Below are 17481 nucleotides of genomic sequence, written 5' to 3' on the forward strand. Positions count from 1 at the left end.
CCTACAATCGATTCTCGGATGTTTGTGTCGGCAGAAAAAAAATCATTCATTTTCTATGCCGCCAATACTCAAAAGGGTCGCGGGGGGTGCTTGAGCCTATCCCTGCTCATACCCTGGATAGGTGGCCAGCCAATTACAGGGCACAAGGAGATGGACAACCACTCACACTCGTACCTAGGGGCAATTTAGAGTGCTGCATTTTAAAATTGCATGTATTAGAAGTACATTAATATTGACTGTTCTCGAAATGTTTGTGTTCGAGAAAGCTTTTATGCAATGTTGGGTTCTCACAATTTGCAACAAAAAGGTAAGATTTAAAAATGTTGTGTATGTCCATCTCGCTTAAAGTTCAAAAGACAAAACTACATATTCAGGCCTAAAATAACAAACATTTACCTGAGAGCAGAGACATCAGTAAGTAGCATTCATTATACTAAGCCAGAAAAAAACATTAATTAGAAGTTATTTTACAATGTGATCAATGAGCATCAGCAGATAAAGTTTCAAGTATGGCACACATTTTTTTTTTTACTTATTTGGGGTTTTGGGACATGTTAAAGAAATAACTTACTTAAACTTAAACATGAACCGCATGATAATGAAGTCAGGAAAAGAAGAATAACATTCCTTACCTCTCACTAAGGGAAGATTTCCGAGTTCCACAGAACTGAAATCATTGATGCACACATACAGTCGGTCTCCAGGCTTGGAAGTGGGAATGGTAACCTCTTCCACAAAGGTGCTGGGAAACTGACCTGAAGACAGAAAAAAGGGGGGAAATCCAACTTCCTGAGTCTTCGTGATCGTTAGTCATTCTCAACATATTTTAAGAACACCGACAAAATCTATAAATATCCCCATTTTGGCCCCATACACCAAACAGGTCCCCTGGCATTCTGTTTTCAGTAACCTGCCTGATGTGAACACCTTACCGGTGACGCCATCTTTGTTGCCCAGCAACCAGAACTCATCCACCACGGTGAGCACCTCTATGACATCCCCAGTGAAGAGGGGCAGCTCCTCGGAGACGCTGGGGAGGAATTCGAACACGGCGCGCACCAGCGACCCAGCTTCCATTACTCATAACCTGCACAGACAAGGAAGTCATGTTATTAATGTGTGAGGACCACATGAGAAAAGAATAAAAGTACATTCAGAATAAGCATTGTTAGGTATGGACACATGCAATGGGTGGGAATTTCCAGGTGGGGATTTCTGCCTGGCTAAGAGATGGAAAATTAGAGAAAAGGGCTGCTGTTTTCCATTAAATCATTGAAGTCTCTTTTAGGTATGACGAGTATTGAGAGTGGACAGAAGTGCAACCCTTATTGGGGGTCTTACCAGGTCAACATAAAGGTTCTACAAAACAGGAAACCCCATGTATAAGGTAACAATTTACAGATTTTTCGATCTGCAAGGGAATTTCTGACTCTGAAGAGGGGAAAAAATCCGAAGAAATGAAGCAATAGTGGCAACTAAACTTGCACTTTTTTCAATCTTTTTCCATTGCACATATTTCTGCTTATCTTCACATCTCAAGACCAAAAACATTCGTATGCCAGAAGCTACAAGAATATAACAAGTCGTGTCATGCACTAAACTAAACATGACCAATGCTTATAAACAAGACTCATCCTGCAAGGGAGTGGACTACAGGTTGTAACAATTTTTGCTAAACAGCCTACTTTGTACAAAATAAATCTATGACACACACGGAGAATATTTAGGCGGTTCCATGAGCTCACATGCTGCTTTTCCAAGAGTAAAACTTCCCAAATGACACTATGCTTGACTTCACCTGGACTTGCAAAGAGCCACTGGGCTGCTGCAGCCACTTTCTGTCAGCTAATCCTGAGATCTGCATGCAGCCAGACAAGCTCCTTATTGTTATTTATGGGTCTGGGTGAGTGTGTCACAGCGTTGCCTGGTGACTTTTTTACGCCAGGCCCGGAGAATGACGACAGCGGGGGCCAAGCGTGGTGACAACACGCTTCCGTTTGCAGCCATGCAAATATCGAGCTGTGCATTACGGTTGTACGAATGCAAGTTGTACAGAAAGTGTTGGACACCACAAGGTGAACAATGTTGGTGGGTTTTTACATTGGATATATTTTTCTTATTAATTGTATCAAAGTTGTTGAATGCTTTGGCAATGGTACCAGATGGAAGCCAGTTTGTTTGGGTTTTAGGAAGTAACTGTGGAGGAATAGGATCCTACTTCAAAAGTGAAACAATTTCCTAAGCGTAGTATAATTGCTACTTTGTTTTACTTATCAATTCTAACGAGGAATCTTCAAGTTGAAATGAACCAGGTGTGTCTCTTCTTGAGGATTGTTTACAAGGTTGTGATAACAAGATGAACTTTGCTCATGGTAACAAAACCTGTTAGGACTTTTCTTCTCACAACACCGGAGAAATGAATGAGAGCTAGAATACTTAATCTATCGGAGTGGACCACAGCAGTTAAAGTGTGAGCAATTTGGGACTGTCACCCAATAAGTCACAGCCACATGTCTGTCAGGTGACATTCACATACGACAGTTGAGCTCAGCATTTTGCAGGTAATTCCCTTATAGATAGCTTTCCAATTGACATACAATCAGGTTCGCAGTTTTTTTTCTACCCTTTAAAACACTGCACTGAAAGTGAAAGTTTCTGAGGTACAATTCATTTATAAATAGTTTTGACAATGTGAGATAGATGGCTCTTGCTGACAGCTTGCAGCCTCTGTTGACCCGATGCCAACAATGTAGTCACGCAACTCTTGCCCCATTCACCCCCAATTCAGTGGCAGACTGGCATACACCCGCATACCGGTAGAAGCCTCTGGATATGTTTTTATACCAACTGTTGACAGCGTGGTTTGTTCATTCAGACTGCTGAGTGGCCTGGAACTCAATACAATACTCAAACACAGCCGGTGGAAAGTTCTGGATATTAAAAAAATGAATACAGCACGTGCCATGAGCTGATGGATGGGTGGGGGTGTTGTCTTTAGCTTTTTAGCCACCACCCTACCCACCGACAGCTGTCTAGCAGGCCATGTGGTTTCCTCACCATGTGAGAATTAGACATCGTCAACCTACTGATCAGCAACTCCTTAAAACCAAACACAGCTGCGTAACAAACATATTCATCCTTTCGAAATTCTTTAACTCATTGCATGCAATTGACAGAAAAATCACGTAGTCCTTCCAGTCAAAATGCTTTGGTCGTTTATTGCCATCCCTAGCACTAACATGAGCATTCGCAGGGATTCATAGGCCTCAAATTTTACAGTTAAAGTTCACTGTTTCACCGTCTACCGACTTAGTCTTTCTTTTTAATGTAATTGAAATATTTTAGCCGCAACAGTGTCAAAAAATGCCAAATTGCTTTGTATTTTATATTGTCTTCAGTCAAATGCAACTGAGTCCACCAAATATACACACATCGTAATTTGTGATATCAGCAAATATCATGGAGATCGATGAATCAATATGTCATCATCAAATTGATCATTTACACACCTAGTTATGATCTCATTAAGTGACATTGGACCTCCAATCTACAGCTGTCGCATTTTACAGATCATGTTAAACTAAATCTTTAGCGGCCCGATCATCCTCATTGTTGGAAATATCTTCACTCCAACATTAACAAAGGCAACAAGTATTTAGTAACTATGAATCATTCTGTTGGGTGTTTTGTTGGAAATAACAGCATAAGGATGTGTCAACGAGACTACTCGAATGTAGGTGGAAACTTTGGGTGCGTCCATTGGAAAAATTGTTTTTTGCACACAACTCTGTCCAGAAAAAAGTTTTCACATTTGCCGAGCAAACGTCATGGGCATTCCACAAGAGAATGCCGGAATTTTAAAAGAGTCCGCCTCCTTTCCCTGTCTTCTCCCAAGCACGTGTTGAATATAAATTGGCACATACACACACTATGTGGAAGTGCTCTTTTGCATAAACATGAGAACGGCTCGGATGTCCGTGTGCACATCGCCACGGAAACGGGGATTGTGTTTGAAAAACGCTGAGAGGGTTTTCCTTGAGAGGACGCAAAGGGTGCCCGGAGATACGCCGCGCCCTGAATACATTGAGGAGGCTGTAATAAGTTTCTTATGAGCAGTTATGTAACTCATCTCTGCCTGTGGAAGAATGATCAATCCTGGAGTGGGAGAGGTGCAAATATGTGAATTGGGAATTGCAAGATGGATTTGTTTGAGTTCAAAACATTTTCTCTCATTGAAATGAATGGAAATGGGATATAATGTTACCAGGACTGAAGGTTTTATCAGTAAAGGTTGCTTGTGATTGATTTCAGCAGATTTTGTAACTCTGACTTTGGCTTAGAACCTGATGACCAAAAAAGGATTTTTTTTGCATTTGTACATTTGCCCATATCTCCAATTTAAATAGCCAATTAAGAAAGTGGTTGATGCTGTTGAATGCTCACAATGTAGTGATTAGGAATGAGAACATATATATTTGATGGTGAACATAATGTTACACTATTTTTTTTTAATGTTTACAAAGTTAAAGGTTATTTGAACAGACGGTGACTTGTGAGTCCTGTTAGGATTTTCAGTGTAAAAATTCTGGTGTAATATCACTTCACTCTCAAAAGTGTTGTATTGGAGTTAAACCTATAAAATTACCAAGGAAGGTTTGTGTTTTTGAGCAATTAAAATAAAACATAGACAAAATGTAAGTACATGTAATAATTTTAGGGAAGAAAAAGTGGTGTACACCTAATCCATTGGGAGAGACAGCAACTTGATTATTACTGCAACTGATAAATATGGAAATAATTCAATCAAAAGATGGATTATGAGCCAAGAAAAATGCTTTTATGATAACATTAGAAGCAATCCCCCTTAAGTCGACCTCCTGCAAAACATTAGCTGGTCAAAAAAAGAAGAGAGAAATGACCTTTTCCCACCACGTGAATCATATTAAGGAATGCACAAGCCTTAATGAGAAATCTCAACATAATCACAGCATAAGTGTCTTACATCATGCTTATTCCCTTCACATAATTCACAGTTCATCTGTAATGTAAACAATGAAATATGTCAGTCCCCCACAAGGCCTAACAATTCAAATCTACCGAAAGTGGCTGTTTGTGGGCTTTATTAATAGCATCAAAAAGCACGTAATTACATGTTAACACAATATTTATTGGAACATTTCAAGCGAAAGCCCAGTCCCGTAGAGCTAAACATTTCCAGCTCACTGAGAGCTTGATATAAGATGCCATTGAAGATGTTGAATAATTTAGAATAGAACTGAAGCTAATGAAAACACAATGTCATCCTCTAATTTTAGTTGCAAAACAAGCAGTGTACACAGAAATCGAGGAGAGGGGGACCCGGCATTCATACCTTAGCAAATATACAAAATCCAAATTTTAAAATATGAACATTATTAGTGCCGGTAGGTAGAAATATTGTTTAGTTGATGCATTGCAATTCAACATTGATCCATTAAAAAATGTTAATCGATCCACCTTTATGGCCAGGGTCAGGCAATTGCATTCATTAATATTGTATAACCAGAAGCAACGTTATATGGTCTTCATATTTTGTATTACTGTTAGAGTCGCACCCCAATTTTACTTATAATGACAGGGCGAGCAGAAAAAGTCATCCACAAGATGGCAGGACCTACATAACATGTTTATATACAGTGTTTCAGTGTTTTTGTTAAGATTGTTTGATGGTATTCCTTTGAAATGTATAAACATGTAAACACGCACTGACAGCAGACGACGTTTGTGTTTGCCATGTTTATAAACATGCGTTATTACACATTTACAAGCACTAAGACGCACTGAACTTGATCATCAAAGCGAGAATCGTAAAAATGAAATCCTCACCTTTTCGGGTGAATGAAGTCAAGATGGAAAAGAGGACTTTTAATATCCAAGAAGACTGACTAGAGACAACTTTTGCTCAAAGGGCTGCTGATGTGTTGGCACTCGAGTCCTCCCACCGGCGCAACTTGAGCGACTATGCTACACCCATCTTAAAACAGCCATTATTGGGCGAAACAATAAGATGAGTCTTTATTTAAAAACATGTTGGTGCTGGCCTTCATGTGTGACGGGCGAATCAGCTGTCATCTGGTCAGACGTCAGATGTGGTGGAAAGCGAGCTTTGCTTTTTGCATGCCTACGCTGGTCTCCATGCCTTTCCTCGATCAGAGACCACCCACTTTTTCCACATTAGGTGCTCCACCAACGTGCCTGCTTAAAAAGAAAGAGAAAGTGTTCCCTTTCTATCAAGGTGCCCTGCATGATGCCTGACTGAAAGCCTAGGGGGAAATAAACTTGATCAGAATGGATACATTCATGAGGAATGACATATTACAGCAGTGGCGGTCCGTGCATTTCCTAGTGACGCCTTCAGCAAAAACTTTTATGGCTATAAAACCTCTACTGCAGCTACAGCTGCGACACATAAAATATATTCAATAAATTAATGCACAAAAATTGGGTAAAATCCACTTCCTAGCAGCATTTAATGATTAAATACAAATACTGGAGCTTTTCAGACATTACAACCGGGCCAGGGGGGGGATTTTCCCGGGAAAAGACAGCGATGAACGTCAATGGCGTACCAGCAAACATTGCCCGAAAATGGGGTAAAATCCAGCCAAAAACAGCATTTATTGATTAAATACAAATACTGGAGCTTTTCAGACATTACAACCGGGCCAGTGGGCTCTCATTGGCTGTCTCACAACAACCCTCCATGTTTCTTTGACTGCCGTTGTCTGGTTAAACTATATGGAAAAAAATATCCTTAAAAAAGTATTCAAGATAGGCAATTTAAAGTCTTCAACCAGTCTACTATGCCTGTTTTTGGAATGTGGGAGGAAACCGGAGTACCCGGAGAAAACCCATGTAAGTCTGGGGTGAGTTCCACACAGGAGGACTGATCTGGGATACGACCTGGGAGCCCAAAACTGTGAAGCCAACATGTAAACCACTCAACCACCGGGCCTGCTCATTAATATTTTTAAATACTTACTATTAAGTATGTGATAATGCTCTTAAGATATGTATATTTATATATGTATATCATTCATTTACCACAATATTGATGACGTCCACTCAAAGTTAGGAAGTAACTTAAACCTTTTGACAAGCACATTCATTTCCTTTATGTTGCAAGACATATAAATGAGGGCATCATTTAAAATAGTTTGCTTTTCTGGAATTTATATTTCCTTGGAATCACATAATTTAAGAAATAAATTTATAATCACAGAAATAAGAATTGGAGTCATCTTATTATTTTTTGTAATCACAGATAAGAATACCCTGTCACCCTAAGTTGAGAACATTGAATGTTTGTTTGTGAAGAAAAATGTTGCTTTTCAGTTTTTGCTGATGGTGCATGACAGCTTCCTCATATGTGATCTTATATATGCAAGAACAATAGCAGGAAATGGAGCCCAATTTCAAGTGTGGACATGGAAAAGGAAGAGATAGAAGTGACACTAAAATTCACGTGTGGTCCAAAAAAATCCAGGGTGTGGAGAACCTAGTATCTATAAAAGGCCTGAAAGTACATGTGAGCCAATTGCAAAATCAGGCATTTGAGCATGTGTATTAGATCACACTGAAAGCCCTAATATCCTGACAAAATGAAAGGTTCCACTGGGTATACCACACCACACCCATTGCATGATGGGATAGTCTCCAGGTTGCTGCAATCCTGCCTAGGAACAGGGCTAATAGACAACAGATGGCCTCTTTCAATGTAATACATTTGTTAGTACGTAGTGTGTTACATATCAACAAATATAGACTAGTGGCTCCTAAAAAGGAATTCCCGTCACAATTTAGAGCATTTTTTTTAATTATTTGTGTATTATCAAGTTTTTTACTTTTTTAAATACTGCTGTCATCATGTATGTAAGTGTATTTGAGGGTTTCCCTAGTAATAATAATATAATAATAATAATCGGACATAGCCCCGTCGTCATTATCAACAACAAAAAAGCCTACTTGTCATCACACCCAGAAACTGTATAACTATAATAGTAGTTTGTACTCCCCCCCCCCAAAAAAAATATAAAAAATATATATACACTGAATATTTTATTGCTTTTGGTATAACTGGCTTACATGAATGTCAAATCATAAATTTTAATTTTGACTCAATGAACGTACTTATGAAGAGTGTGGGAGTTGCCCGGCAAAGTGGGTCCACATTAGGACATCCGGGACATCAGATTTGGTACACAAATGCACTATACAGACACGGAATATGTACACCAATGAGAAAGTACTAGAGGGTTGCGTCTATATGAAATGCTTCTTTTGTGTCTCAATTGGTCGTGGCCACTTTCATTCAGAAGTTGTTTGGTGGTCCATTGTTGTCTATTGAATATTTTCTCTGGTCATTTTAGGCACTGTAGGAGGACACAATTGTTGTATTGTGAAGACGCTTTGGCTAGACCTTTCACTGGGTGAAAGGATAAAGGATAATCAGTATGACTTGTCAAGTGTTGAGTAGGACAAACCATCGTGACTGTCTCACGAACCCTGTACTATAAACACTGTAAAACTACTGAGACGTTGTATATCTACAAAAGTAATGACTTGGCCACTACCTGACTTTGGGTACGTCACAGACGGCATTGTGAAGTGTTCCTTTCCTCTTTCCTGTCTTTCACCGAGGAGCTATTGTTACTTTTGTGGCTTTTAGGAAAACAGTGGCAAGTAGACCATTTTATTTAATGAAGTAGCTTGTTGCTCTTTGACATATTTGTGGCTGAAAAGGTTAGAGGATGGCTTTACATGAGACTTTCTTATGGTTATTTTTCAGGGGGGCTGATAGTAGTTGACATTTGCACCTGTTTTATTAAATATAGTATACTACTATGCATCCTGAGCAAATGTTACAGGCCTTGCAACATCCTGTCCTGTGCTGCCATCTCTTGGAAAAACTTGATCATGGATGCATTTTTGAAAAGTCCTTCAGTATTAAAATGTTTAACAATTCAAAAGAGAAAGAGAAATGTACTCATTGCCTGCCAAATATACAATCTACGTTTGAGGATGGATGGTATGGAAGATGAATGAACGAGTTAATTGGGACCAGTAGGGAGAAATATTTAGACTCGATGACTAAAAAAAATAGTCATGACAGGAGGAGAAAACAAATTATTTTATTTTGAAATTCAACAAATAACACAAAAATCCCAGATAAAGGAAAGCCATCTTCATGTGAATCAATACTGTTATATAAATACAGCATTCTTGGAATAATTATTTGATAAAGACGCATATTAACAACCAATAAACAATCATAGGGCTACAAATGTCACATGATATATTCCTTAATTTCTATTTTTGTGTGTATTATACAGCATTTTCTTCTGTGTGAGTGCTCCATAAAATTACAGCCTCATCTTGGGCCCAGTTTTAAGTTGGACTTGGGAAACGACAGGTTTCTTCTCCCGTGGTGCTGCTTCGTTTTCACATTTTGTTTTGGTGCTTTTTTCAAGTAAAAATTATGCTGGCATGGAGCAAAAAAGCACAAGTTATCAATGGATTGTAAATAATTGTTTGAAAGCAGAAAGTTCCTAAAGATAAAATTCAGATTTATTGTACTTCAAAGTTAAATACAACTGAACTGTCCTTCACACATGTTATGAACAGGCTTAAAAATTCAGTGATTCCTGGCATACCACCAGAGGGAGACCATATCCCTCCACTAGACTTGGAAAACATGAAAACAGGAACAACATACATACCAGTGTGGCTTCAGCTGGTCCCACTGTAACAGTGCTGGAGGAGACAGTGTAACCTGGGGCCGAGGCCGTCACCGTGTACGTGCCAGGCAACAAGAGTCGGAAATAGTCACCGTGAACCCCTAGGGGGACCATAAACAAACTTTTAACTCATTGCTAGCCAGTGTCCGCCATAGACATCCAATCCATTTGTACCAAATGGTCTAAACCAGGGGTGGGCCAATAATTCCACAAAGGGCCGCAGTGGATGCAGGTTTTCGTTCCAACCCATAAGAGGAAACCTTTCCACCAATTTGGTATGTTATATATACAATCAATTGCTTACAGTCAGGTCCTTCTTGTTTCAGCAGAAATCTGATTAGTTAAACTGTCTGTGTTGGGTCGGTTGGAACAAAAACCTGCACCCATACCGGCCCTCAAGGACCAGATTGCTCACCTCTGGTTTAAACGGTCAATGGCTGGTTCATGAAGTTGTAGTAAAGGCTATTTTTAGACCACTCACCACTGGTCACGTCATGGTTGACGCCTGACACTGAGATTTCAGCATTCTTGATAGGATTGTTGTTATCGTCCAACACCATGCCTTTTATCCCATGATGTACCTGTGATGTAAAAATACCTGCTGTTTAGTACTTTTTTTTAACTGCCACTCCATCCACCGGAAAACATTGCCTAAATCAGCACTCTAAGGTTCGTAGAACAGTCTTTAATTTAACTCTCTTTAATTTTGTAAACAAATGCCGTATTTTTGTTCAGTCTGGTGTGTATAATTAGTACAAAAGGAGCTGGTCGGACCCTTCCATCATGGCTTTTGAAACTTTATGTGTCGTACTATATACTTTTCTAAAGTGGTCCATGCCCTTTTACTCCTCCTCACTGGCAGAATGCTAAAAGTTAAGAGCTGTATCACAAATTTTGTAACTGTATATAGAACTGCAAAGAGGGTGAGATTACCTTATGTTGCCCCAAAATACAAGAAACAAACCTCTTCCACAAACGAAACCAGCGCCTCTCGATTTCCAAGCCATTCTCGAGGCAGAGAAGATTCAGGTGGAAACTTGTCGCAGCTTAGTTCAAGTGTGATTTCAAAACAGTTGGTGTGTAAGTAATTGAAGTCTTGCATGCCTGCAACACAAAACGACTCAACGGCTTGAAACATTTTAACATGGCGATGTTTTCTCGTTCAATTTTGGAAAACTATTGCGTTAAAGTAAAACGTGCAAGTGGCCTAGAATTGAGACGTTCAAATAAACATAACTCCTATTCAATATCAACTTGGTAACGTAACATTCCAGACGAGGACTGACAGCAAACAAAGTTGGTATTTTGTGTTTTTTGCACTCATGAATAAAGTGAGTTTAATACACGCGTCACTGATTTGATGAATGTGGAGCCCTGCAGGCATTTTTGTGCACGTTTAAAGCTGTAAATGTTCTACCAGTTTCACAGAAAAGAACTCAGCCAACAAAGATGAGGGCATTAGGTTTACTGTGAATGTTCAAGTTTGTTTAAAAAGTCCATCTGATTGACTGGACTTTGGAAATATTCAGTATTTCTACTTTGAATGCAAAAGCGAAACTATTTGAATAGATTTAAGGAGTGAAACAATTGAAAGGAAGGCTGCATACCGTGTAAAGTGCAGTATTAAAATTGAAGTTATTTTTGCATATGGTAATTATTTACAACAGAAATGCAAGTTCAAGAATGTTAAAGTTTGACCATGTTACATTTTATTGGACTCTTGCAAGGCAGAATACGTATTACTTGATCATTTCTACTTTATGGACTGACAGGAAAAATGTGGTTCATGCAGACTTTTTAGTATTTAGAGTGCTACCTACTCTCAATTTTTAACTAATTGGCTGCCACTGACACTGATGAGCATCCATTCAAAATATCACTATGAGGTTCCTCCAAATGTAAATGCATTGATTGTCTATTGCTGCCTTGGAAATCAATGTTAATAAGCCAATATTTACTTATTTTTTACCTTTAGACAGCGAGTACCAGCTGGCCCCATTGGTGATGCCCTCGTCAAAATAGTCACCACAATTCCAGCCGTTGTGCATCCAGCTGTGTGCGTACGAATAAGCCTTCGCCAACTGCCATCGCACACAAACACACATGCAATCTGGTCCATTGGGATTTTGACACTGGCAGATGTTTTGAAGCGCCAGAGTTGAGTGTTGTGCTTACATTTCGGAAGATTTTGTCGTCTGCAGTAGCGGCATAGGTGGTCCTCCCTCGAATTCGGGCGTCCCGCGATTTGTCGAAGGGGTAGTTGGCCACCACGGCTCCGCCGTGGAGGTTGGCGGAGAGAACAAAGTTGTGGTTTTGCATCCATTTTATGACTGCATGGGTCTCTGGTTCCACCTGGGGATTGGATTAATAAAAAAGTGATTATTTTTAAACTTATTTAACAAACTTAACTTTAATATAATGAATAATTCTCATAACATATTTATTTATATTATTATTTATTTATTATATGTAATATATTTCTAAATGAATGCCATGCTAATGACAAAAAATGCATGATATTGAAAAATTGCAAACTTCTGCGGGCCATTTTGGAGCATTTACAGGTCACTCCCTGTTGATTATTTTTTAGCATTCCTGGGTCATATCCTTTAGGTTCAATTCCATGTCACTTCTTTATTTAAAGGTAATTTCCAGGTCAATTCCTGATAACTATGGGTGGGACGCCCTGTTTTTTCTTTGGGGTATTTACTGATGATTATGGGGGATCGTTTTGGGGCCAATTCCAATATGCGGCACTGAATGAAGCTTAAAAAAATCCAATCATAATATTTAAATGAGTGCCCTATAATTCATCTTATAAAAAAAATCCACTTGTGCAACCAACCATTTTCTATGCTTACACACGTCCCACCATCTATCAAACGGGTAGTAATAGCCCTACTGGTGTGAGGTATGCCAGCAATAAACACCAGTGTCCGATTTGACAAAGCTCAGGACTACGGCAGCCTTGAACCAGGCGGTAGCAGTCTGGCAGCTATTTATTATGAGTGGAACTTTGTTTAGCTTGGAAGCTAAATTCGTCACTACTGTGAAGGCCTACATATGGACACAAGGGCAGCTGTACACGACGGGTGTTTCATTTTGGTTAAAACAACGGGGAGGCACGTGACCCTCAGCGAGCTTCCGTTTATAACAGGGCAAATAGCAGAGAATTTTTTTGGAGCAAAGGTCATTTTTTAAATGGGCTTGTGCAATCATAATATCTCTGTTTTCTTCCCCAGGGTTGAATTTCTGAACAAGGGTGTGTAAACCTTTTGATAATTCAATACAATGCCCACCCATGATTTGAGTCGGTCTTCCTGTGTGTGTGTTTGACCTGTTGTTCCCAGTTGTCGGGTAGCGGCAGATGGTGGTTCCGTCCGTTAGTTCTCTCGTAGTAATACATGAGCGCGTTCAGATCCGGGAAGTTGCGGTTTAGGTCGATTTCCCGCACGTTGCCTCGACCGACCAGGTAGCCGTTGAACTCTGGTCCCTATTGAGAAAAATGAAAAGTTCATTGGAGATGAATAGATTTGATTAACTATGGCCTTTTTGCCAAAATAAATGTAAAATAAAGTAATCATCGCTCTAACATTGATTTCTTTGTCCATGGTAAATATTACCTTTCATTATACAATTTACATCTTATATTCTCAATACATTTCATTTAATCTATTCATTCCTTTTTTTCTATAACATCAAACTACATTACACTGAATTTACTTTCCTAACTTTTTTCTCTAGTAAATACTTTTTCTTTCTCTCATAATATTACACCCTTATTAATGACTTTTTTTCTCACACAATTGCTGTTTTTATCCCTAACAAATATATATTTTTTCCCTCTAACATCAGAACAATCACATTATTTTCCCTCTCAATATTTTGACTTAATATTCCACAGATCATACATTTGTTCCCATAACATTATTTTGTTACTTTTTTCTTGTTTTTCTTTGCCTTAAAAACTTTTTTCATCAAATCTGAAAATGAATCCCATTTTATTTTTCTCTGTCAGTGACTATTTTTATCGTATTTTAATATTATAACTTTCTAATCAGACTCTACTAAACTTTTTTTCATGTTTTTCTGGTAAAAACTACTGCATTTTCCTTTCTCTCATCACTTTGCAATACCTCTCCAAACATCCCAAAGTTAGTTTACCTGTCTGGCCGCAACCTCGTAGCCATCAGGGTTCATTGACGGCATGATGTGGATGCGAGTGTCATAGATCAGCCTCATTATCCGTTGGTTTCCGGCTTGGAATTCCTCACACAGAAACTGGGAAAACTTGATGAGCAGCTCACGGCCCAGCACCTCATTGCCGTGCATGTTGCCCACGTACTTGAACTCGGGTTCCACTGGAGAACAAAAAAAAACATCACAATTGACCACACAGTTTTCAGATGTAAATAGGCGTGACCGGACGTTTGGTCGACCGGACGTTTGGCCGACCCGACGTTTGGCCGACCGGACGTTTGGCCGACCGGACGTTTGGTCGCCGGGTTCGTTCGCTGTCAAAGTTTACTGTTGATATTTTGATATTAGATATTTAGATATTAAACTCACTCTCTCTCTCTCATGATTATAATTTTGAGAGCTGGTTTCAACAGTAAGAACCCGGTGACCAAACGTCTGTTCTACCAAACGTCCGTTCTACCAAATGTCCGGTCGACCAAACGTCCGGTCGACCAAACGTCCGGTCGACCAAACGTCCGGTCGACCAAACGTCCGGTCGACCAAACGTCCGATCGACCAAACGTCTTTTGACGAAACGTCCGAGTACTGTAAATACGTATGGAAAATGACATTGATGTGGAAGATCTAGAATACCCACCCCTAAATCAAAGGGTCCAAGTACATTGAGCCTAACAAGCCTGCACAGGTTACTCCCTTGTGCTAAGTACATGGGTCCTGCACCCCCAACCCACCCCCACGCCCTGTGGCCACCTTGCAATAGGACAAGCGCACATCCTTCTATTATATACTAAAGGAAGGCAATGCAGTCAAATGCAAGATAAGCTTCTGAAAAAATGGACTTGCGGATAGGCTGGCCAAAGTAAATGGAGGGAGTTTTCGCCTCAGTACTGAGCAAAATAAATGTGGTGGTTTAATTTTTGTAAGTGCTTGTACCTTAAATAACTCAAAAGTGACTTGAAATGAGACACAGATGTTTTTCACTTTCATTTTTTCCCCCCCTAAATGTGCCGATTTGGTTTCAAGAGTGTCACATGTGGTCCGTAAACAACTTGCCGGATACCAAATCCAACATTCTTCATTTCTTTTTTTGTCTTTTGCTTTTTCTGTGTGTTTTTACCAGGAAAAACCAACACACTCCCCTGTGTTTTGCTAAAAGAGAGGACAGTGGCATGCAAGTCAAACCATCCAAGTATTTTTCTGTCAGTTATACTAAAACACATCATGTTTTGCCATGACAACATTGACATATGTACTTGACCCTGTTCAAGTTTTGTATGTTTATGATGTAAACAAAACGAGATAATGATAAATCATTTGAAAAATCCCAATTCAAGTGACCTATGACCTATACAACTTACCTCAGTCAAACTCAAGTTAAATGCGAGTCACACTTGTCACCAGTTAAAATGCCTTTAGCTTTGCAGCTGTTGCAGTAGAATGTCCGATGAATTAAAAAGGTTTGTCATTTTGAATGATTAAAATGTCAGAATTTCATGATATATAGTGTATATATAAAAGGCATTTAAAAATGTAAGCATTTTGAATGCAGGAGTAAAAAATGATGTAAATACACTACTTTGGAATTAATGAAACACACTAAAATTAAGTGAAATGGGAGTCCGCATACTGTTGAAACTATTTAAAATGCTTCCAAAATTAAAGTTCTGCTCTTCTAGTAAGCTTTTATTTATTTATTGCTTTATGGTAGTTGTCTGACAGTTTGGTAGTAAAATCAGGTGCAGCTTTTGAACTTTTCTCCCTTTTATTAAGCTGTCACGAACAGTCTGTTGCTTTTTTGCAACAATTTTTAAATGCTACCCTTTGTTATCATAATAAGAAAATCCTCCAAACTAAACGTATGCTAGATGAACAGGGATGTGTAGACTTATCATATCCACTCCTTATAAAACAATGTGTTGTAATAAAAAAAAACAATAGTCTGCGGGAACCCAAAGTAATAATAAGTCTTAATGTCATGTGGGAAATAGTCATAATTTGCAAAAATCATTAAGAAATTCAAATACTACAATAAGCAGTAACTGAAATATTTTACCTTGACAATTGTCAACACTATGAAAAATACAAGGTGACCCATTTTGGCCGTGGACTCTAATTGGTCACCCCGGCCTTAACGCGACACGTCCACCGTTGAAGCAACGGAGCGTGGTGTTACTCACACGCCTCGTGGATGCCCGGGTTGTCGCTGAACTCCAGCACGTAGAGGTGGCGCGCCTCTACGCTGCGGCCCACGCTGTAGATGCGCGTGATATAGGGGCACTGGTTGTGGACGGCGAACAAAGCTCTCACCATGTCCTCGTAACGGTGATGGCTGAACTCCGAGCTGGCCGCCAGGACCCCCGCCAGAAGCGCGGGGAGCCAGGGAAGCAGAAAAGTCCCCCCTCTACAGTGCATGATGGCTGGAGTGGAAGGCGAAGGAAGACTGCTCTTTTTTTTTTGCCTCTCACGCATGCACACAACCAACATAAAATGACTGGGGCTCCTCTTTAATCCTTCGCCGTGCCCCCACCCACGCCGAGAAGAACAAGTAAGGACGGCCCCCACTTGCTCCTTTGTCTCACTCTCCTCCTCCAACAGCTGCTTCTCCCGTTTTCCCCGTGGCTCCTTGTCAAGTACATGTTACTGGCCGTAACGCTACATGGAATTCTTCAAGGCCCACCTCCGCTTCCCCCTCCGCACTTGTTGGGGTCTCGGCAAACACGCAATTTTCATTTGGGGTCCCCCCCTCTCTTTTGTCCCCTCTGCTCCCTTCCTGGGAAAAGAGGCTTGTTTCCAAGGCGCTGCTCCCTCCCCGGCTTCTAGTCATCCATTCATTTACTCAGAAGTCAATACACGGCTTCTTTCTGTGTGCCATGCGTACGTGAGTGTTGCCCCAAGATTAATCGGAGTCCTTGAGCAATCTTTTTTGTCAAGTTGGTTGAAAACGCACTCTAAAAACAAACAAAAAACCAGCCACGCACGTCTTATAAGCAGACTGAATGCGGCAGTTAAACTCCTGAAAGACGTGCAATCATGCCAAGACTGCACCCCCTCAGCCTCAAAACACACACACAGTGGACACAGTGTTCAAGCAATGCTGTCCATCAAACCTGCTTGAAGAGGAGGAGGAGGGAAGAAGGGGAAATCTTTTCCTCACCGGGAACTGTTTGTGGAAGTTTAAAAAGGGAGAGAGAGAGAGAGAGAGAGAGAGAGAGAGAGAGAGAGATGGAAGGAAATGTGCAACCTGGCAATGGTTTTCCACAAGGACAATTGATTGAGCAACGGCAAGGTCAACAGACATAAATAAAGCAAAGGGAAGAAGAATTTCAGTGCCAAAACAGAAAGAAAGTGGTAAGAAGTTGTCTTTTGACATGAAAATAAACTGAAAAAATGTTCCACTAATATGAGGAGTCTCATTTTACAAAGAATGATTTGGAAAATTTGTTCCAAAGAACGTTTACCAGAAAGATTTTCCGTTTTAAAACACCAAAGTCGTTAGAAATGGAAT

General features: G+C 39.9%; 2 protein-coding genes and 1 long non-coding RNA gene across 8 annotated transcripts in view; 1 reads left to right on the forward strand and 2 right to left on the reverse strand.

Annotated features, from left to right (window-relative positions):
* The window catches only part of dnmbp (dynamin binding protein), a 25410-nt gene extending 19234 nt beyond the window's left edge, over nt 1-6176 (reverse strand). For 2 of the 5 annotated variants that reach the window (XM_077626739.1, XM_077626736.1), the window contains exons 1-3: nt 5866-6176; nt 933-1087; nt 633-755 (exon numbers count right to left, since the gene is read on the reverse strand). In XM_077626739.1, coding sequence (XP_077482865.1) covers nt 633-755; nt 933-1077 — 268 coding nt within the window. In that variant the 5' untranslated portion in view covers nt 1078-1087; nt 5866-6176. Of the gene's footprint in view, nt 1-396; nt 434-632; nt 756-932; nt 1100-1745; nt 1842-5865 lie in introns of those variants that run through there. The other 3 variants (XM_077626737.1, XM_077626738.1, XM_077626740.1) reach the window with 3 other exon arrangements.
* The window catches only part of LOC144093337 (uncharacterized), a 27506-nt gene extending 14247 nt beyond the window's left edge, over nt 1-13259 (forward strand). Inside the window, exons 3-5 of one of the 2 annotated variants that reach the window (XR_013306264.1) lie at nt 907-979; nt 1289-1387; nt 11752-13259. This is a non-coding gene — a long non-coding RNA (uncharacterized LOC144093337). Of the gene's footprint in view, nt 1-906; nt 980-1288; nt 1388-1540; nt 2082-11751 lie in introns of those variants that run through there. The other variant, XR_013306263.1, reaches the window with a different exon arrangement.
* Nucleotides 9153-16663, reverse strand: cpn1 (carboxypeptidase N, polypeptide 1). The gene is made up of 9 exons (XM_077626747.1): nt 16154-16663; nt 13941-14137; nt 13114-13269; nt 11952-12128; nt 11746-11857; nt 10741-10880; nt 10258-10357; nt 9759-9877; nt 9153-9520 (listed from the first exon to the last, which is right to left on the reverse strand). Exons 1-9 carry the CDS (start codon nt 16458-16460, stop codon nt 9410-9412), a joined length of 1419 nt encoding a protein of 472 aa, XP_077482873.1. The 5' UTR covers nt 16461-16663; the 3' UTR covers nt 9153-9409.
* Between the last annotated feature and the right edge of the window lie 818 nt (nt 16664-17481).

The sequence above is a fragment of the Stigmatopora argus genome, chromosome 18 (genome assembly GCF_051989625.1).
Source record: "Stigmatopora argus isolate UIUO_Sarg chromosome 18, RoL_Sarg_1.0, whole genome shotgun sequence".
In the NCBI taxonomy this organism is placed as follows: Eukaryota; Metazoa; Chordata; class Actinopteri; order Syngnathiformes; family Syngnathidae; genus Stigmatopora; species Stigmatopora argus.